The 17144-nt window shown below is 30.5% G+C and overlaps 1 protein-coding gene across 1 annotated transcript in view; it reads left to right on the forward strand.

The window, feature by feature from the left end:
• Positions 1 to 16038, forward strand: part of LOC118188448 (adenylate cyclase type 5-like) — a 58035-nt gene extending 41997 nt beyond the window's left edge. The window contains exons 15-18 of the mRNA XM_035358913.2: positions 3936 to 4082; positions 5886 to 6090; positions 9032 to 9156; positions 14868 to 16038. Coding sequence (XP_035214804.1) covers positions 3936 to 4082; positions 5886 to 6090; positions 9032 to 9156; positions 14868 to 15017 — 627 coding nt within the window. The 3' untranslated portion in view covers positions 15018 to 16038. The remainder of the gene's footprint in view (positions 1 to 3935; positions 4083 to 5885; positions 6091 to 9031; positions 9157 to 14867) is intronic.
• The last annotated feature ends 1106 nt before the right edge of the window (positions 16039 to 17144 follow it).

Genomic DNA, 17144 nt, shown 5'->3' on the forward strand with positions numbered 1-17144 from the left:
ATAGTGAAATTTAGAATAATTGATCTAACCAATACATTTAATTTTCCATTTTTTCCTCCTATATTGCTATAAATCACAATTCTGAGAGTATATTTTGTATTTTGCATAGTGCTTACATCCTTATTGTTAAATCACTCATTAACCTTTTTTCTTATTTTGTATATAAGAGTTCAAATGTTTAAAAAATTCTGTTTTAATTTTAGTACAGTTTTAATAAATAAACTGAAAATAAAAATTCAAAATCTTGAATTCAGTTATTTGTAAGTAATTAGTCAATGACACTCTGCTTTCTAAATTAGAACATAACTTCGTTATTTAGTGATTTTGAGAATATTAACCACATTTACTTTAAAATAAGTTTCCCCATTGCATTTTAGAATAAATTTTAAGAAATAAAAATGTAGGTGAATATTTAATGGGAGAATGGTCCTGACAAGAATGAAAAGCTTGGTACAGTAAAATCTATACCAGACATTGGCTCAGCTGACAGCCCAATACAATGCAGGTCCAAGTGTAAGTGTTTCAGAACACACAGTTCAACAAACCTGTTGGATATGAGACTACACAGCAGATGTCCCACTCGTGCCTCTGTTGACCAAGCATCATTGTCAACTATGCCTACAGAGGGCCCGGGGACATCAAGAGTAGACCATGGATAAGTGGAAGATAGTTACCTGGTTGGATGAATCATGATTTCTCATTCATCCTATCGATGGTCATGTCAGTGTATGCTGTCATCCAGGTGAGCAGTTGCTCCATTACTGTACAGTAAATTAATACAGGCTGGTGGTGGTGGTATTATGCTTTGGGGTACATTCTCATGGATATCTCTGGGACCTTTAGTTGTGGTACAGACTATGAAAGCTGTGGACTATCAGAGCATAATTTTGGATCATTTGCTATGTTACATGGAGTCTGTCTTCCCAACTGGAAATGAAATCTTTCAGCAGGACGACCCATATCCCAATGGAGCATAAGGATGAACTCCAGTTAATGTACAGTTGGCCACCTAACTCGCTGTGGTAATGCTATAGAGCACATTTGGGATAACATGGAGTGGCAGCTCAGAGCATAAACATCACCATGGCAGAATATCTCGACTTTGCGTGACCGTTGCTTAGATATTTGGTACAACCTGTGTCCAATCATCTACTAAAAAATTGTGCCATCCATGCCAAGTTACAGCTGTTTTGCAGGCAAAAGGTTGTGCAAAAGATTTACTGAGTAGGTGGGTCATAATATTATTGAAAGAAGCAAAGAAAGCTAAATAATATGCATTATAAGCTGCACTATAAAATGTAAAAGCATTTAGAAGTAAATAAAGGTATGCTGTTTTAGAATTCAATATTGTTGGATGACAAGTCTGTGCTAAAACTACAAAAAACAAAAGAGCTAATCTTGATTTTCATAACCTTGTTGTAAAGGAATGGAGGTTTAACACAGTTTGTTAAAGTATATTCATAACTTAAAAGTTACATTAAAAATTGATTTTTCATATAATTAATGCAATTTTTCTGATGTGCAAGAAATTTTGTTTAACATGCTATATCAAAACAACGTGTGTTTGGTATATATCACATGCAGTGCAGCATGTAATATTATCAGTGCAGCAATGTTAGATAGCATGGGCTTTAGACATGGTATAACCTGACCAAAAGAAGTTTGGAATTAAGATAAAAATAAATAGTTACTGTAAAACATTTCAGTGTTTGATTTCGTAGCCGTGAATTCATGTATCCGAGAATATCATCTGAAGAATATTCTGGCTTACTGCTGTAGTAACACTATTCAGACGAAACCGAAGTTTCGTGTCAGGCATCAGTCTGGAACTTTGGTCTAAAGCTCAAGCGTAGTGCTGTAATGCAGTGCATCCACAATTGCAGTTTGTTTGCCTTTCTTTCAGAAATATGGCCTGATGATTACTGTCAGTGAAGAAATTTTACCTACAGCTGCATTGGTTTTGTGTAACTTAAAAACCAGAAATTGTGCTTATTGACAAATTCTGAGATGTAACTATTCACTGCACATTTACATTTTTAAGGTATTTAGTATCTTTTCATTTTTTTTAAACTTCCTGTAAAAACTGAAAACACTACTTTATTTTTCTTAAATTCAAATGTAATTGGAATCTTATAAGGACAAATGTGTTGGACTTCTCTGCACCACATCACTCAGCTGTGTGCAATTTTCAAGTGTGTGAACATAGCATTATGAACCAGCAGACCTAAGCATTATACTTCCATGTTTATATTTTAAGATGGCACTGCAAGAAGGAATCCTGCCATGTCTAAGAGCAGTGAACAAATGTATTTGTACAATTAACTATGCCTGAAAATACATTGCATTATTAACACTTGGTATGTTGCAGATTACTTTTGTATGGCAACTAACTATTAACTCTGACAATATCATTTATGCTATTTATATTTTGTTTGTGTCATTTGTGTGCAGTGTGCTTATATTAGCCGCATTAAGTTGTCAGATCCTCATGCTGCACCCTATAAATTCCTTGTTTAGCAGCATTTTCGTTTTTCCTTTCTGTTTTAAATTATGTGGTTGGTACCTAATTTAATGTTAGTCCTTTACATTAATATGGATTTAGTATGAAAACTAAATTTTAAAGTTTTAAAGATTTTTTTTGAGAGAGGGGGGTGTTATTTCCACTGGAATTTTTTTTGTCACTAAATTTCCAGTAATCATCTACTTATTACAATCATATTGCTTAACCTTCACTACAGTACTTTTTCTTTTTAAGCATGCAATTAATTGTGTGATATTCACTTTAATGTGCTTCACAATAGTTTGTTCTTCATTAGTGTCTGGCATTTATTGTTCCTAGAGACTCTCAGAGATCTCTGAGATTTACTGCTCCCAGAAATCAAGCTATATTAAAGCTGTGTTTTACAGACAACAGTTTGACAAAATAAAAATCAACCAGACTACTGCCAAAATTACCTTTGTGGCAATAGAAGTAGCTGATTGCTAGACCATTGCCAAAATTACAATCTTGATTATATGCATTTCAAAACGTAAGTTACTTAATACATAACTTAAGTTGTGGACATTTTAAAATTTAAGGTCTGTAGTCTTTCTAAAAGCAATACCTAATTTAGAAACTTCTTTCTTTTGGTGTAGTCGCTTTTGCATCATATACACGCAAATAAAAATAAATATATATGTAAAAATAAAAAAGACGTAGAAATGACTTGATATTTTTTTTTTCTATATTATATTGCTAATGAGTTTTTAAGTAGTTGGATCACAAATAAATTAAATTTAACCTTGCTACAATTATAAGAGTCTTAATTTACGAATGACCTTATTTTATGTACAAAAGCATTTCACTTTTTAAAATTGTATTTTTCCATAGATCTTATGAATAGTATAGTAAAGACAAGACACATTTTAAACAAAAATAACACAGTTGAAAGGGGAGTATATATATATATTTTCAAAAATGGCACTTAGTGTGAAAAATATCGAAATTATTAACGTTAACAAAATAGTTAATAGTTTTCATTGAGGGCTTTAAATATAACATGTTTATTTCTGTCATGTGCTTCAAAATCAGCACGTTATACAAAATTATAAATGATTGCTTGGAAAAGATTTAACTCATTTAATTCAATAGCAATTGAGTAGTTTTTTAAATTGAACTAGTATTGGCATAATTTTTTTTTTCACTCTTGCATTTAATATTCATTCTCTACCATATAGTAAATTCCAAATATAATAATATAGTTTCAAGGCAATGTATATTACAATGTGGATTATATCATAATATGCAAGATAGCTGTTTTTAAACAAACAAATATGATATCTTGTGTAAAATATAATGATAAATATGTAATTTTTACATTAATTAAGTATGATATCCTGCATTATATTGAAATTTTATGCATCATATTTCAGAGTATTTAAAATTTATTTTTCAGGATTTGTACCATGAACAGTGTGAAAGTGTCTGCATAATGTTTGCATCCATTCCTAATTTTAGTGAATTTTATATGGAACTAGAAGCTAATAATGAAGGAGTAGAATGCTTAAGATTGCTAAATGAGATAATAGCTGATTTCGATGAAGTGAGTTATACATCACCTTTCCATTCTCAAATATTCATGTTTTACTTCAGAACAAAGAATTTTATTTATCCATATGCCAAGTATTTTTATATGAAGTATTATCACATTGCACATGTAATTACATATTTTATTTATCCATATGCCAATGCAGGATTTCAATATCTTTAAGGTTAACAAAAACAATTACTTTGAAGCACTGTAAATTAGTGCATGTTCCTTCTCAAATACCAGCGGATAGGAGATGTAAATGCAACTTCAGCATTCAATCTCTTAAGTTTTACACCTTTCAAGATCTTTCCTTTGGTACAGACACATTTTGTTCATGAAGAGTTCTCAAAAATGTTCAAAAAATGCCTCTCAGCATTACAATCTTTGAATGAAAAGAAAGTGATAACTGTAGGTTGAGTAAAAAGCAAAAAAAAAAAAAAAAAAAGCATTAATTGTGCTTGTAGTCATAAAATGGCAGATCAGAATAAACAAAAGGCAATCTTTCTGCTCGCTAGAAATGTAAGTTTTGAAATTTTTAATAAATCACTGGAAGGAGCATTTTTTGAATTTATTGTATGCTTAACTTGAACTCTTTTTTCTATGATGAAGCTTTCAACTATCATCACAGAAAAAAGATAAGATATTCAGAAAATTAGAAACATAATTGAGTCTTGTGAAAACGCAAGGATTTTCAAGGAGTCAATATTACTGCTAGAGGCTATGTATTTTATATTATATATGCAGAAAGTTAATATCTTAAAATGAGTCGAAAACAGTTTTTGAAATGTGGCTTTTATGTAACAGAAGCCTCAGAGGAGCTGCAAGCTATAACTATGTTTAAGACATTGGTAAAGGAATTTATGAAAGTTTATTTTAATATATGTGTCAGTTTGTAGAAATGTTGAGATAACATGTGAAAACTTACTATGGAAATGTTAAAAGAACTGCAAAAACTGGCAACAAATGTGTTACAGGAAAAAAGGGATGATCTGCCAGCATCAGTTGAATCGAGAAGAACACTGCAAATTCTAAAAAAAATGTCTTAAACTCAAATTTACTGTTCATAAAAAGCTACCAACAATTTTTCAAAATTGAGAATAGAATTGAAAAATTGTTATTGAATGATATGAAACAAATATAGATAGAATATTTGTTTGTAAGAGAGAAAATTTCATCAAGAATGTAATTCTAAAAGTATTTTTATAAAAAATTTAAAAAATGAATTTCAAAATTGCATAAGTAATTTAATTTTAGCATTCATTTTTAATTATTGTTTTAGGATTAATTATTCAATTAGTTGTTAGTTATTATTTTACTTAAAATGTTTAATACTGATATCATGATTTGCAATACCAAAATCACCATATGTTAAACTCAGCCTATAAATTAAATATGTTTGGACTGGAAGCGGTTTTAATAAATGGCAGGTGCTGTATATGCATTTTTGCAATTATTCATTAAAATTTTCTTTATAGATATGTTTTTTGGGGTAAGTTATAGAGTTGTAATGCAAAAACTTCGAAAGATTTTTAAAAAAGGGTTAAAAAAATTCAGCTGCTTGATTTTTAATATATGTTTTTTTTTTTTTTTTTTTTTTTATTCTCTCCAAGTGTCTGTGTTGTATTAAGTAATAAATATATTGTTTTTGAAAAGTAAATAATTAATGCTTAATATGGGGTATGCATTTAAAATTCTGTGTACTTTGTAGTTGAAACGATTCTCTTTGATTTTGTAATGTGTAGTAGGATTGTGGCAGATAAAATTGCATAATCTATTCATCAAAATTATGCAACTTTGTGATTTAAATATTTTCAGATACTGGAAGAAGAACAATTTAGTTGCATTGAAAAAATCAAAACTACTGGCTATACATATATGGCAGCATCTGGGCTGACTGCAGCAACTGTCGATATGACCAACCACACTCATGTTACGAGGATGGCAGATTTTGCTCTCCGATTAAAAGATCAACTAGAATATGTTAACATACATTCATTTAATAACTTCAAAATAAGAGTTGGTAAGAATCTATTTTTATAATTTGGGGAACGTATACTAAGGATTAGATTTTTGTATTTAAGGATAATTGTACAGTCAAAAGTCATTAATCCGGACTCCTCGGGACTTCGGCCATTCCGGATTATAGATCATCAGTTTAAATCTGGCAAGATGGCATGCAGAAATTATGCGGGACTTCGCCATTCTGGATTATAGATCATCAGTTTAAATCTGGCAAGATGGCATGCAGAAATTATAAAATTAAAAATATGAAAATAAATAAAAAATTATGAAATAAAGAACAGTTATGATCTAAAGGGTATCAAAATTTACAAAAAAAAAAAGCTTAATATTTATTTGTTTACTTTATTAAACATTTCTTTCAATGCAAGTTGTTTAAGTTGCTTCGTTTTATGTGATAATACTTTCTCTTTAATTCTATAAACAGACATAATTTCTTGTTCAGTTACAAAGTTCCGCTGTTCAAGTCCTATAATTGCTGTGCCGAGAATACCGACTAATTTGTCAATGGAAATTTTTTCATTTTCAGTAACCTCTGTGTCACTTTCTTGATTATCAGAAGCGAATTATAATGACGAGGAATTTGATTTAAATCATATCAAAGATGGAGTACATCGAGATGAAATACTACATTTAGTAAGAAATTATAAGCCAAATAAAAAAAAAACATTTGCTCTGAAGATAAGGATAGTGCTGACAGATCAACTTCCAATTCATTGCGCGCCGCAGTGTTTCCCTCCCCCCGCCACAGAGCAGCGGGAAATTGATAAACAGATTTCGGAATGGTTAGAGAAACAAAGGATATGCCTTTATCTATTTTTTGCAGCAATTCCACTTTTTGTTTGATGGACATCGAAACATACTTTCGCTTTGTAGATCCTTTGGGAGCTCCAGCATCTGAAATTCTATATGATATAATCGAAAGTTCAAGCTTACTTTTATAAAATTGCTCTAACAGTCTGCAAAAAATAATAAGCTGGTTCCAGTTTGAAGATTAAGAAACAATGCAATCTGCAACATTAACTGAAATGATATTTTAGCTTATACCGTCCGTTATACATTAAACGCACATGCGTAAACATATTATATGCATGGCCACACGCATATGCGCAGCCGTAAAGGTCTTGCGCGCATGCGTAAAAGCCTATGCGCAGAAAGTTTGTTGCTTTGAGGTCCAGATTATGGGTGTCCGAATTAACGACTTTTGACTGTATTATACTTTTTTTGGTTATGTAATTTATGGTTTCTGTAAAAATTTTCTCTCTTTTTTTTTTTAGATACTTCAAGATCCCAAATATTTTATTTAGTTTCATCTGCATAGTGAATAAGAGAATAGATAATGATCAATGTTGTTAAACCTTCATTTTTATTTTCAGTTATAAATTATACATTTTTATTCATGACTTTTCGTATTGTAACTTATTTGTTTATACAGAATGTGAAAATGCTTATTTAACTGTAGATATAGGTGTTGTATGTAGAGCAGTACCTGCACCTTTTTTGTTTCTTCTTTGAGGTTTATCATCGATTGGCAATTTATTTAAAATTGCATATTTTGAATGTGAATGCCTATTTTGGTTAATATTATGAACAGTTTAGCATTGTCCAAAAATGAATTTTGTTTTCTCAATGACATTTTATTTTGAGTGAATTATTCATATGCTACTACATATAATTAGTTTTTAGAAATAGTCGATAAACTGCCAAACAGATATGGATTTTACTATTCAAATGCTAGTTTCATGGAATATATATGAAGTTATAAATTTTAATATTCATCATTTGGAAAGGATTTTTTCCGTTGTAAAGTATTATATTATCAAAAGATGTAGTAAAGTATTTGAATTTATTGCATGCTGAAAAGCACTGTTAATAGCATTAACTTGCTGAATTTTACTACCTTCACGAGGAAGAGATGTTTCCTTCCAGGAATATGTGTAATGAAAGTGGTAAAAATCAACCACGTTTTATGTTGCTGAGTATAGTTTTCAAACATGAAGGTGTTGCTGAATTGGTCTCATAATTCATGAATTGTTGTAAATATGTGAAGTTTAGTTGCAAGTTTTTGTGAAAACATCATGATTGATTTTGTAAAAAATTATTTAAAAAACATACAAGAAATGTGTCTTTATGAAGAAAGAATGTAAAAAAGGTTAGCTTCGATGAGCAGATAGCTAATGTAAATTAGTGGAATTAGCTAACAGAAATATCAGGCCCACTCTTTAAAAATTGATGAAAAAGCACTTATTAGTGTTTTGTGCAAGGCAGTTTTTAGAGCATTGAGGTGGTATTTTTCCTAATTTTGAAAGTGTAATTCAGCTAAAAAAAAAATTGGAAAACATTTAGAAATTCTGTTTTTATATCTGGAAAGGAAGATTTGTATGAATGGTGAAATCATAATTTTTGACCATTATATGTAACATCTTCCTGCAACAGAAAAGGTAGGCGTTATTTCTGAGGCATCCAGAAAATTCCAAAAAGTATATTTGCAACAAAAAGGAAAGTCTCACGTGAAATGCCTTATCAAAAAGTTGCTAAGATATTGCTAACAAAAGTTGACAAAATAGCAGCAGCTACACTTGTATAGACTAAGAAAAAATTATCAAATATATATATCAAATATATATATCTATAAATATATATATATCTATATTATATAAAAATTATCAAATATACATATCTTTTATATGCAAATGGCTAACATGAATGAATTTCCAGTGTTCTTGATAGAAAAATATTAGCTGTGGTTATATTCATGATTAAAAACATGAGTTTAAGTGTTATGTTTCGCTGAATGTAAAATTAAGGGACATTTAAAAACCAATAAAGAAGAAAGTAAGATTCTCATGTATTTTAAGAATTAGTTCTAAACTCTTGGCGTGGATAACATGTCATAATGTTAACTTTAAATTTAAAAAAAAAAAAAATCTTTTAAAATTTAGGTTTGAATGTAGGACCTGTGGTAGCAGGTGTCATTGGTGCCAAGAAACCACAGTATGACATATGGGGCAATGCTGTAAATGTTGCAAGCAGGATGGACAGTACTGGAGAATTAGATAAAATTCAGGTAAACTTGTGTTTATATTTGCTTGTATTAAATGATAATAAGCAATTTTAACTTTATACGTATCTATAATAGTAATTTGGCTTCATAATAGATATTTTATGAGGATCATAATAGACACCATATGATAAAAATGAGATCTGTTTATCTTATTTTATCTTTATTTTAATTTGAATAATATAAATGTGAACACAGCTTGATTTTTATCTATTAAAATTCTCAAGGGAGGAAATCCTCCTTCTGTCCTTCATTGTCTCCATTTGCTTTGAGCAGAGAAATTCCCTTATACTAGTTATACAATTATTGCAAACTGTTAATAAAAGATCATGTTAGGTTTTTCCTCATAGCAAACATAAATATAAAAGAATCTAGTTTCATGAATACTGCTGAACAAAACTAACCTTATTTTTTCTTCCCTCTATTCTCCAAAGATAACTTCTTATCTATCAATCAATCTGTATAATTGGTATTATGTTGTATATATGTTTGGTAAACATACAATCTGTCATTTTCATGTCTGTAAGCTTCATGTGATTATCCATTCTACTAGACAGCAGCATTTAAAAAAAAAAAAAAAAAAAAATTGTTACTTTAGCATCATTGCCAAATGTACTTTTTTTTTTTTTTTTTTTTTTAAATTTATGCTGTTGTATATATCTTCTTACAATAACACGCCGAATAAATACTAATTAAGAAGTCGAACAACAAAAATCAGCGTTATATTTACAAAACATTCACACATTCAACTTCAGTACTACGGTTTACCGTAATCCTTCATCGGTTTGCCTTCCACCACACTTTAAATCATGTCATCCGACTAAACAAAAGTTAGCTTCATTTTATTGCTATGTTTTCCGTGCTCTTCATGTTTGCTCCTCCAAACTAGCCCTTGATGAAGAACTAAATTATTTAAAAGCAATAGCTATTGACAGGGGTTTTTCAACCAACATTATTAATCAAACAGTTAAAAAATTCTTATCTCAACACACTAAAAGGCACACTCTTGTTTTAGGAGATTATAAAAATTCTGCTGTCATTCCCTTCTTTCCATCAATTAGCTATAAAGTTGCACATATTTTGCAGAAATTTAACTTTCGGGTTGTGTATTCTCCCATCAATAAAATTCCGAGTTCCATACTCAAGGACCCCATTACGGATATGAATTCCTGTGGTATTTATAGGATTCCTTGCAGTGTGGTTTAATTTACATTGGCCAAACTAAGAGAGCCTTAAAATTTCGCATCAAGGAACATGAGGCATATGTTAGAAAAAAGGAAACGCAGAAGTCTTCTGTTGCTCAACATAGTTGGTCCGAAAATCACACTTTCAATTTTTCTGCTGCCAAAATTATTCAAAAAACATCTTCCATTGGAGAACTGGATTTTCTAGGGGCATTTCACATTCATAAAAATCTTTCTGTTCTAGTTAACGATCCTAATTCCAATTCAAATTTGGCTTTGGCCTTTAAAGAAATTATGTTTTAGTTCTGGTTTCATCAACAGATGGCGCCACTTGCTTATTCTTGTCCAGGCTTTCTTATCTTATCTAATCATTATTTCCTATGTTGTTCATTTGCGGTTTTGCAGCTGAGGATGGTGGTTTGGTAAAACCATCGAAACTAGTCCTGTGAAAATTTTGTAAATATAACGCTGATTTTTGTTGTTTGACTTCTTAATTAGTACATTTATTCTTGTAATGAGCTCAGTGTCACAGGATATGGGGCTACAGACTTTTGAGGTAATAGGAAGAAATCAGGGAGGGATACAGTACCTCAGATAGTAATGAAATGTGCTGTTTAGTTCGTTTTTTGATAAACAGCACCATTCTTAATCTAAATAAAAACTTGTAGGGTTGCTTTGGTAAAACTGGTTTATTGTGTCGTCATTTTTTTATGAAATTAAAAAGCTGTAACAGCATCAAGTCACTGTGGAAACCAAGAAACAATGGTAAACTTTTGTGAGATTTGATATGAATAAACATAAATATTATAAATAATTATAAATAAAATATTTTAAGTAATAAAATATGAATTTTATTGGAGTCAGAACAGGGGTATTAGCATATCCCTACATACCAGATGTTTCACTGTTTTCCTGCGAATGATCCATTCCAAGTATGCTGGCAACAATGAAAGTAAAGAAACTGAAACTAATGCAACAGCTCACTAGAGTAAGCTTCAGAGTTCCTTCTGTTTGGAAACCGGATCTGAAAATATTATTTCTTCAAATAGAAGCACAATTTTTAAAATGCAAAAATTACTATAGGCCAAACAAAGTATGATTATAAATGTAGAAGTCAAGCAATCAAAATCAGCATTATATTTGCAAATTTTCACAGGACTAGTTTTGATAGTTTTACTGAACCATCATCCTCAGCTTCCAAAGTGCAAATAAACGAGATAAGGTAAAGTGAAAAGATAAGAGTAGCTGGACAGGAGTTAACCTACTGGTGCCATCAATTGATGAAACAAAAAAACTAAAACATAATTAATAACTATAACATAAACATTTGTTATTTTGCTTTTAAATTAATATTTGTTCGGTGTGTTATTTTAACCTAAAGTATGATTATGTGAGGAATTCTATCGAACATGATATTTTGCTTAATTTGCCACAAGATGGCAAATATCAGACAATTAAAGACAGATTAAGTTCATTATATGCAGATTCAGAAACTCGAAAGACCCAAAAATTACTGATTGAACTAGAACTGGGTGATAAAAAACCACTTTACCTGCTGTGTGAGATATGTAATTTGGCAGGCTATAAAATAGCAGATATCTTCCTAAGCACATTGTGGCTTCTGCTGCTACCTGTTAATGTAAACATCATCATATCTGTTAGTGATGAAGATTTGTTGAATGTGGCAACTATGGCTGACAAGATTTGGGAATTAAATCCTATTACCCCTCAAACAGCCATTACCATAAACATGGAACTGATTGAAAACTTACAAAAACAGGTTAGTAAACTTAGCTTTATAGTTGTCTACTTTATCCAGATGACGTCGCAATCATCGCTATTATCATTACTGATCCAAACCGAGGAATAGGAGTTATCATGGTAACAGGTCCAGTGATATCTGTTACTGTCACAAAAATTCAGTGACAAGTCATTTAAAAGTAAACAAATCATGTAACTTTTCATCAGGATCACAGACAAACAGCTCGGGAATCTCTCATTGACGACAGAGGGACAAGGGGTGGGGTTGAGTCATCTTTTCGTCAGCAACAAAGAAACAGCTATCCAGTTTTTAATAGGTACTGGGGCATAACAATCCATTTTTCCTCCATTACCTGCTGATAAAACCTGTTCTCAAAAATTGAATTGCTTGCTGTAAATGGCACAAAAATCAAAATATGTGGCTGAAAACCACTCAAGTTTCATCCTGGACTCAGACAGTCATCAAGTTGTAATTGTGAAAGTGAGGAGACTGTTAATAGGTATGGATTTTCTTGCAAATTTTAACTTTCATAAATTCCAAAAATCGCAAGTTGTTTGATGGCATTGCATTGTTAGCAATTAATGGACCTTCTTGTTTTCAAAATAATAATAATATTCAAATTTTAAACACCGTACATGATCCATATAAAAATATTATTAACAATTTTCCAGATAAAATGAACATAGTTAATAATAAAATTAAAAAATCAAAACATCAAACATTACATCAGAACCAGATGTCCACCCATTTTCTCTAAACCTAGGAAGCTATCAGCCAAAAAAATCAAAGCAGCTAAAAAAGAGTTTGAATTTATGCTCCAAATGGATTTGTACAGACCATTCAAAAGTCAGCATATCTCGCTATGAAGAAATCAGGTGACTGGAGCTCTTGCATGGACTCTGGAGCATTAAACGGTATCATGATTCCTGATCATTTTGAATAAATTGTAGTTACGTTTTAGTGGGAACAACAGTTTTCTCATCCATAGACTTTATTAGAGTGTACCAATCAATTCTGGTTCGCAAAGGAAATATATTGAAAACGGCAATTCTCGCACTCTTCAGTTTATTTGAGTTACCATTCTGGACTAAAATTTATACTTTGTTATTTGGATGACATTCTAATAGCCTCTCCTGATGAAGAAAGTCATCAGCAACATGTATGAGTAGTCCTTGAAAGCCTAAATGAATATGGTCTGTGCAAACTGTAAATTCTGTTAAACTAAACTTGCATTCCTAGGATACAAAGTGTCAGCTGAAGGACTTAGGACTTAAACCTCTCTCAATGAAACTTAATGCAATCAGTAATTTCCTGGAACCAAAATCATTCACTAGTTAAAGACAAGTTTTTTTAGCATGATGAATTTTTATCACATATTCGTACCAAATTGTGTGAAACTGCATCAACATCCAACAGCACTGTTTAGTAGTATCAAAAGAAAACTGCAAAGGAACTGCAGAAAGTGAATAACCTGGACAGAAGAAAGAAGAAATGCTTTTTGAGTCTTAAAAAATGCACTTACTCATGCCACCAATTTAACTCGTCCATCCGAAAATACTGAAATATCACTGATGACTCCAATACTTCTACTAGAGCTGTTTTACATCAGACTGTGAACAATGTGGGGGGGGGGAACCCTTTGAGTTTCCTTCTCCAAGTTTTGACACCAACACAACGAAAATATAGTGCCTGCAAGAGAGAATTTTCTAGCCATCTATACAGCAGTGAAACATTTCTAGTATGTCTTAAAAGGCTGATCTCTTACAATATTCATTGATCACCAACCAATAACATTTGCTTTCCAACAAGATTTGGAAAAAAACTCGCCATGGCAAGCTAGACCACTGTCATACACTGGCCAGTTCTCAGCTGATATTCAGTTCATTCAAGGAGATGAAAATACTATTGGTAACACACTTTCTTATTAGACACCATTTTCTGTTTCATCTTCTATAGACTTACAAACTGTAGCAGGCTCTTGAGAAGTTGAAGATTTGAAAATACTGAGAAGCAACCCAAACTTAAAAATCTTGCAAATCCCTATGCTGGAGAGCGACAAAGAAATTTATTGTGATACTTCTACAGATTATAATTGTCCATATATACCTGCAGAATTTGGCAGAAAATATTTTCTTCAATTCATAACTTTTCCCATCCTGGAATAAGATATACAATAAAACTGATAACGGAAGTTTTCATAGGGCCTAACATGAATGAAGTGTCACTTCGATCACATCAATTAATTTTATCATCATCAAATTGTTGATTAAGTTAAAAAGGAGTAGTAAATTAAATGACCATGGAAACCAAGAAGCTGTGGTTGACTTTGTGAGATTCAGTATGAATAAAATAAATAAGTAAATATAAATAAAATATTAATTTTATCAGAATCAGAAAAATGTTATTAGCATACTTCTACATACTAGATACTTCAAACTTGAAGACCATTTTGCCCCTTTCTAGAAAATCATGTAAGCATGGCAATGACTATAAAAGCTAATTGAGGCCTCTAATTTGCTAAAATCCCCTAATCCTCTCTGTGTGTTGATGGGGGCAAACTTGATCAGGAATCATTATGACCTTGAAGTACCTATTTTGCAGTAAGATTAGCACAGGTGGGTGATGTTTGTGGCTGCAAGTTCCTATATAAATATAGTTTCTTTTTGTACTTCTTAATTCTGAAATTTATCAGAATCATCTGGCAGTAAGCATAATTGTTTTAATATTGTATAAATATATTTGCGGTAAAATCTTGTTTTACTTTTTCTAAGGTTACTGAAGATGTCTACATGATATTAAAGGAACATGGTTATCCTCTTGAGTGTCGAGGCTATATCAAAGTGAAAGGCAAAGGTGAAATGTTAACTTATTTCCTCCAAGGTTACAGAAATAAAAATCTTCCAAAAACTTCAGTGGTTTAATATACTAGCTCTATCAGTCTTCCCTAGGCATGTGGAAACACAAATGTAAAACTAATCATACATATTTGTCCCTGTGAATTGCTCATTCAAAATGTGATTTTTATTTTTGAGAGAGGCATTCTAGTTAATGGCATTTTTACATTGTATTCATAATAATGTAAAAAATTTGTAAGTGAATTTTGTAATTTTTTTCAAAATATTACTTGATGTGTTGTAAACATTTTGTAATCTGTGTTTTGTTCTTACGTAGATGCAATATATGATTTTCCCCCATAACTCATAATTTATGCATACTGTGTAATTCAGATATTTTAAAACTATTTTTCTTATTTTATATTTGTATGTGTTTTAAATATTTCTACTGCATCACATTCAGTTGATAAAAAGTCTTTATCATTTGTTTATTTTTCTTAAAATTGACTGTTCCATGTTCAAGAAAAGTTACTTAGTTCTGAAGAATCATCTTGTATTTCAATCACATCAATGCTAATGCTGTTCATGAACATGTTTGCATTTCATCTCTCTCTCTTCTTCTCCCCCCCCCCTGATAATATGGCCGTCATTAGCAATATAACAGTAAAAATAGTACAACAAAAATTCAAGATCTGGTTTGCTGGAACTGTTTGCACATGCCTAGAATTTTAGAAAGAATTTTTTTTTCTATTACTTCCTCAGACAGATATTTTTTATATATATTGAAAAAAAACTGCCCTATCAAGATTTTCTCTTTAGATTTGTGCTATACTTAACATGGTTCAGATGTTTTTTAAAATCTGTAATCATTGAGTTTAGAATATAATGGATTCAAGACTGGTTTTCTATTATAATAAAGTTCCATTGTAATATTGTTTCTATTGTTCAAAAAGACATTTCAAAAAATTTAAATGTAACTTGTATTAATTGCTTAATATTACTAAATCAGCAAAGTAAATATTTTGCAGAAGTATAAAGTGTTCTTTTTCAATTAGTTATCAAGGACTCTTGAAAAAAAAATTATTTTTATAATATTAAGTTTCTAAATCTTCCTTAAATTGCGTGCAAAATTATTTTATTTAGGAATCTAAATTTCTATATTCTTAAAATCAGACATGAATAGCATGTTATGAAAATGCTTTTTTTAAACTTAAAATGAATAAATCAATAAATAAACCTTAAATTTTAAAATTTCTGATAAATAAAATGCCCTGGTTGATCAGTATCAGGAAGAAAGAAAGTTTTTACAGATACCGTGAGAACTATTCTTACATACTGTAGCTATAAAGTTAACCAGAACTTCCGTGCATGAGCTATGTTAGGTAGAGGCACTCATAAATATATGTATATGCACTTAATTTTTTATATCTTACTACAAAGTTTGGTTTTGTCTAAAAGGAAATCAGTTGTTTTGAATCATATGATGCTCATTTGGAGTAATTATGGATAATGCGTGTAATGATTCTTTGTACAAATTTTATTGAGCATTTTAATTTTTTGCTTCCTAAGTATTGTTATGTTAGCAAAAAATTAATTTCTTCTTTTGCATTACACTAGTCTAGTCTGAAATTACAGAAATTTATATAATTTAATTATTTTGATATTATAATATAGTAATATTTAATTTCCTTATCATTAAATGTATTTTTCAGTACTCCACAGAGGTTGAAAAATATTTAAAGGTTGTGTAATTAAAAAACAGATTATTAAAAGTTTTATCATTGTTCCATATATATTACTACAGATATATAGACTTTTTTACTGGCTTGAATGGCAAAGCACAATTTAAATGAGTTCAAAAGATGTTTAAAAAATTAATTAGTGAAAGAGCTTATACTTTAACCCTTTGACGCGCGGAGGTCGCGCCCTGAAACCAACCAATTTTCGAATTTTTTTCTCCTCTTTTTTCCGAAATTTTTGAGTGAAAATCAATTGGTTACTGATCTTTTACCTCTAAATAACACAAATGACTACAGAATCACACATATTTTAGGTCTTAGTACTTCAAATCGGATGCCTTTTCAAATTTGTTTTCAATGAGACAAAATAACTTTCTTTTATTAATATAAACAACTTTAAATTTCAAAAGTTATTCATCGCACATCATGATTTCTATTATAAACAATAAAAAATAGCAATAATTAAACTGCATAT

This window comes from Stegodyphus dumicola, chromosome 4 (assembly GCF_044657685.1).
Source record: "Stegodyphus dumicola isolate Sdum_Otavi_A_Nest chromosome 4, ASM4465768v1".
NCBI classification, from domain to species: domain Eukaryota; kingdom Metazoa; phylum Arthropoda; class Arachnida; order Araneae; family Eresidae; genus Stegodyphus; species Stegodyphus dumicola.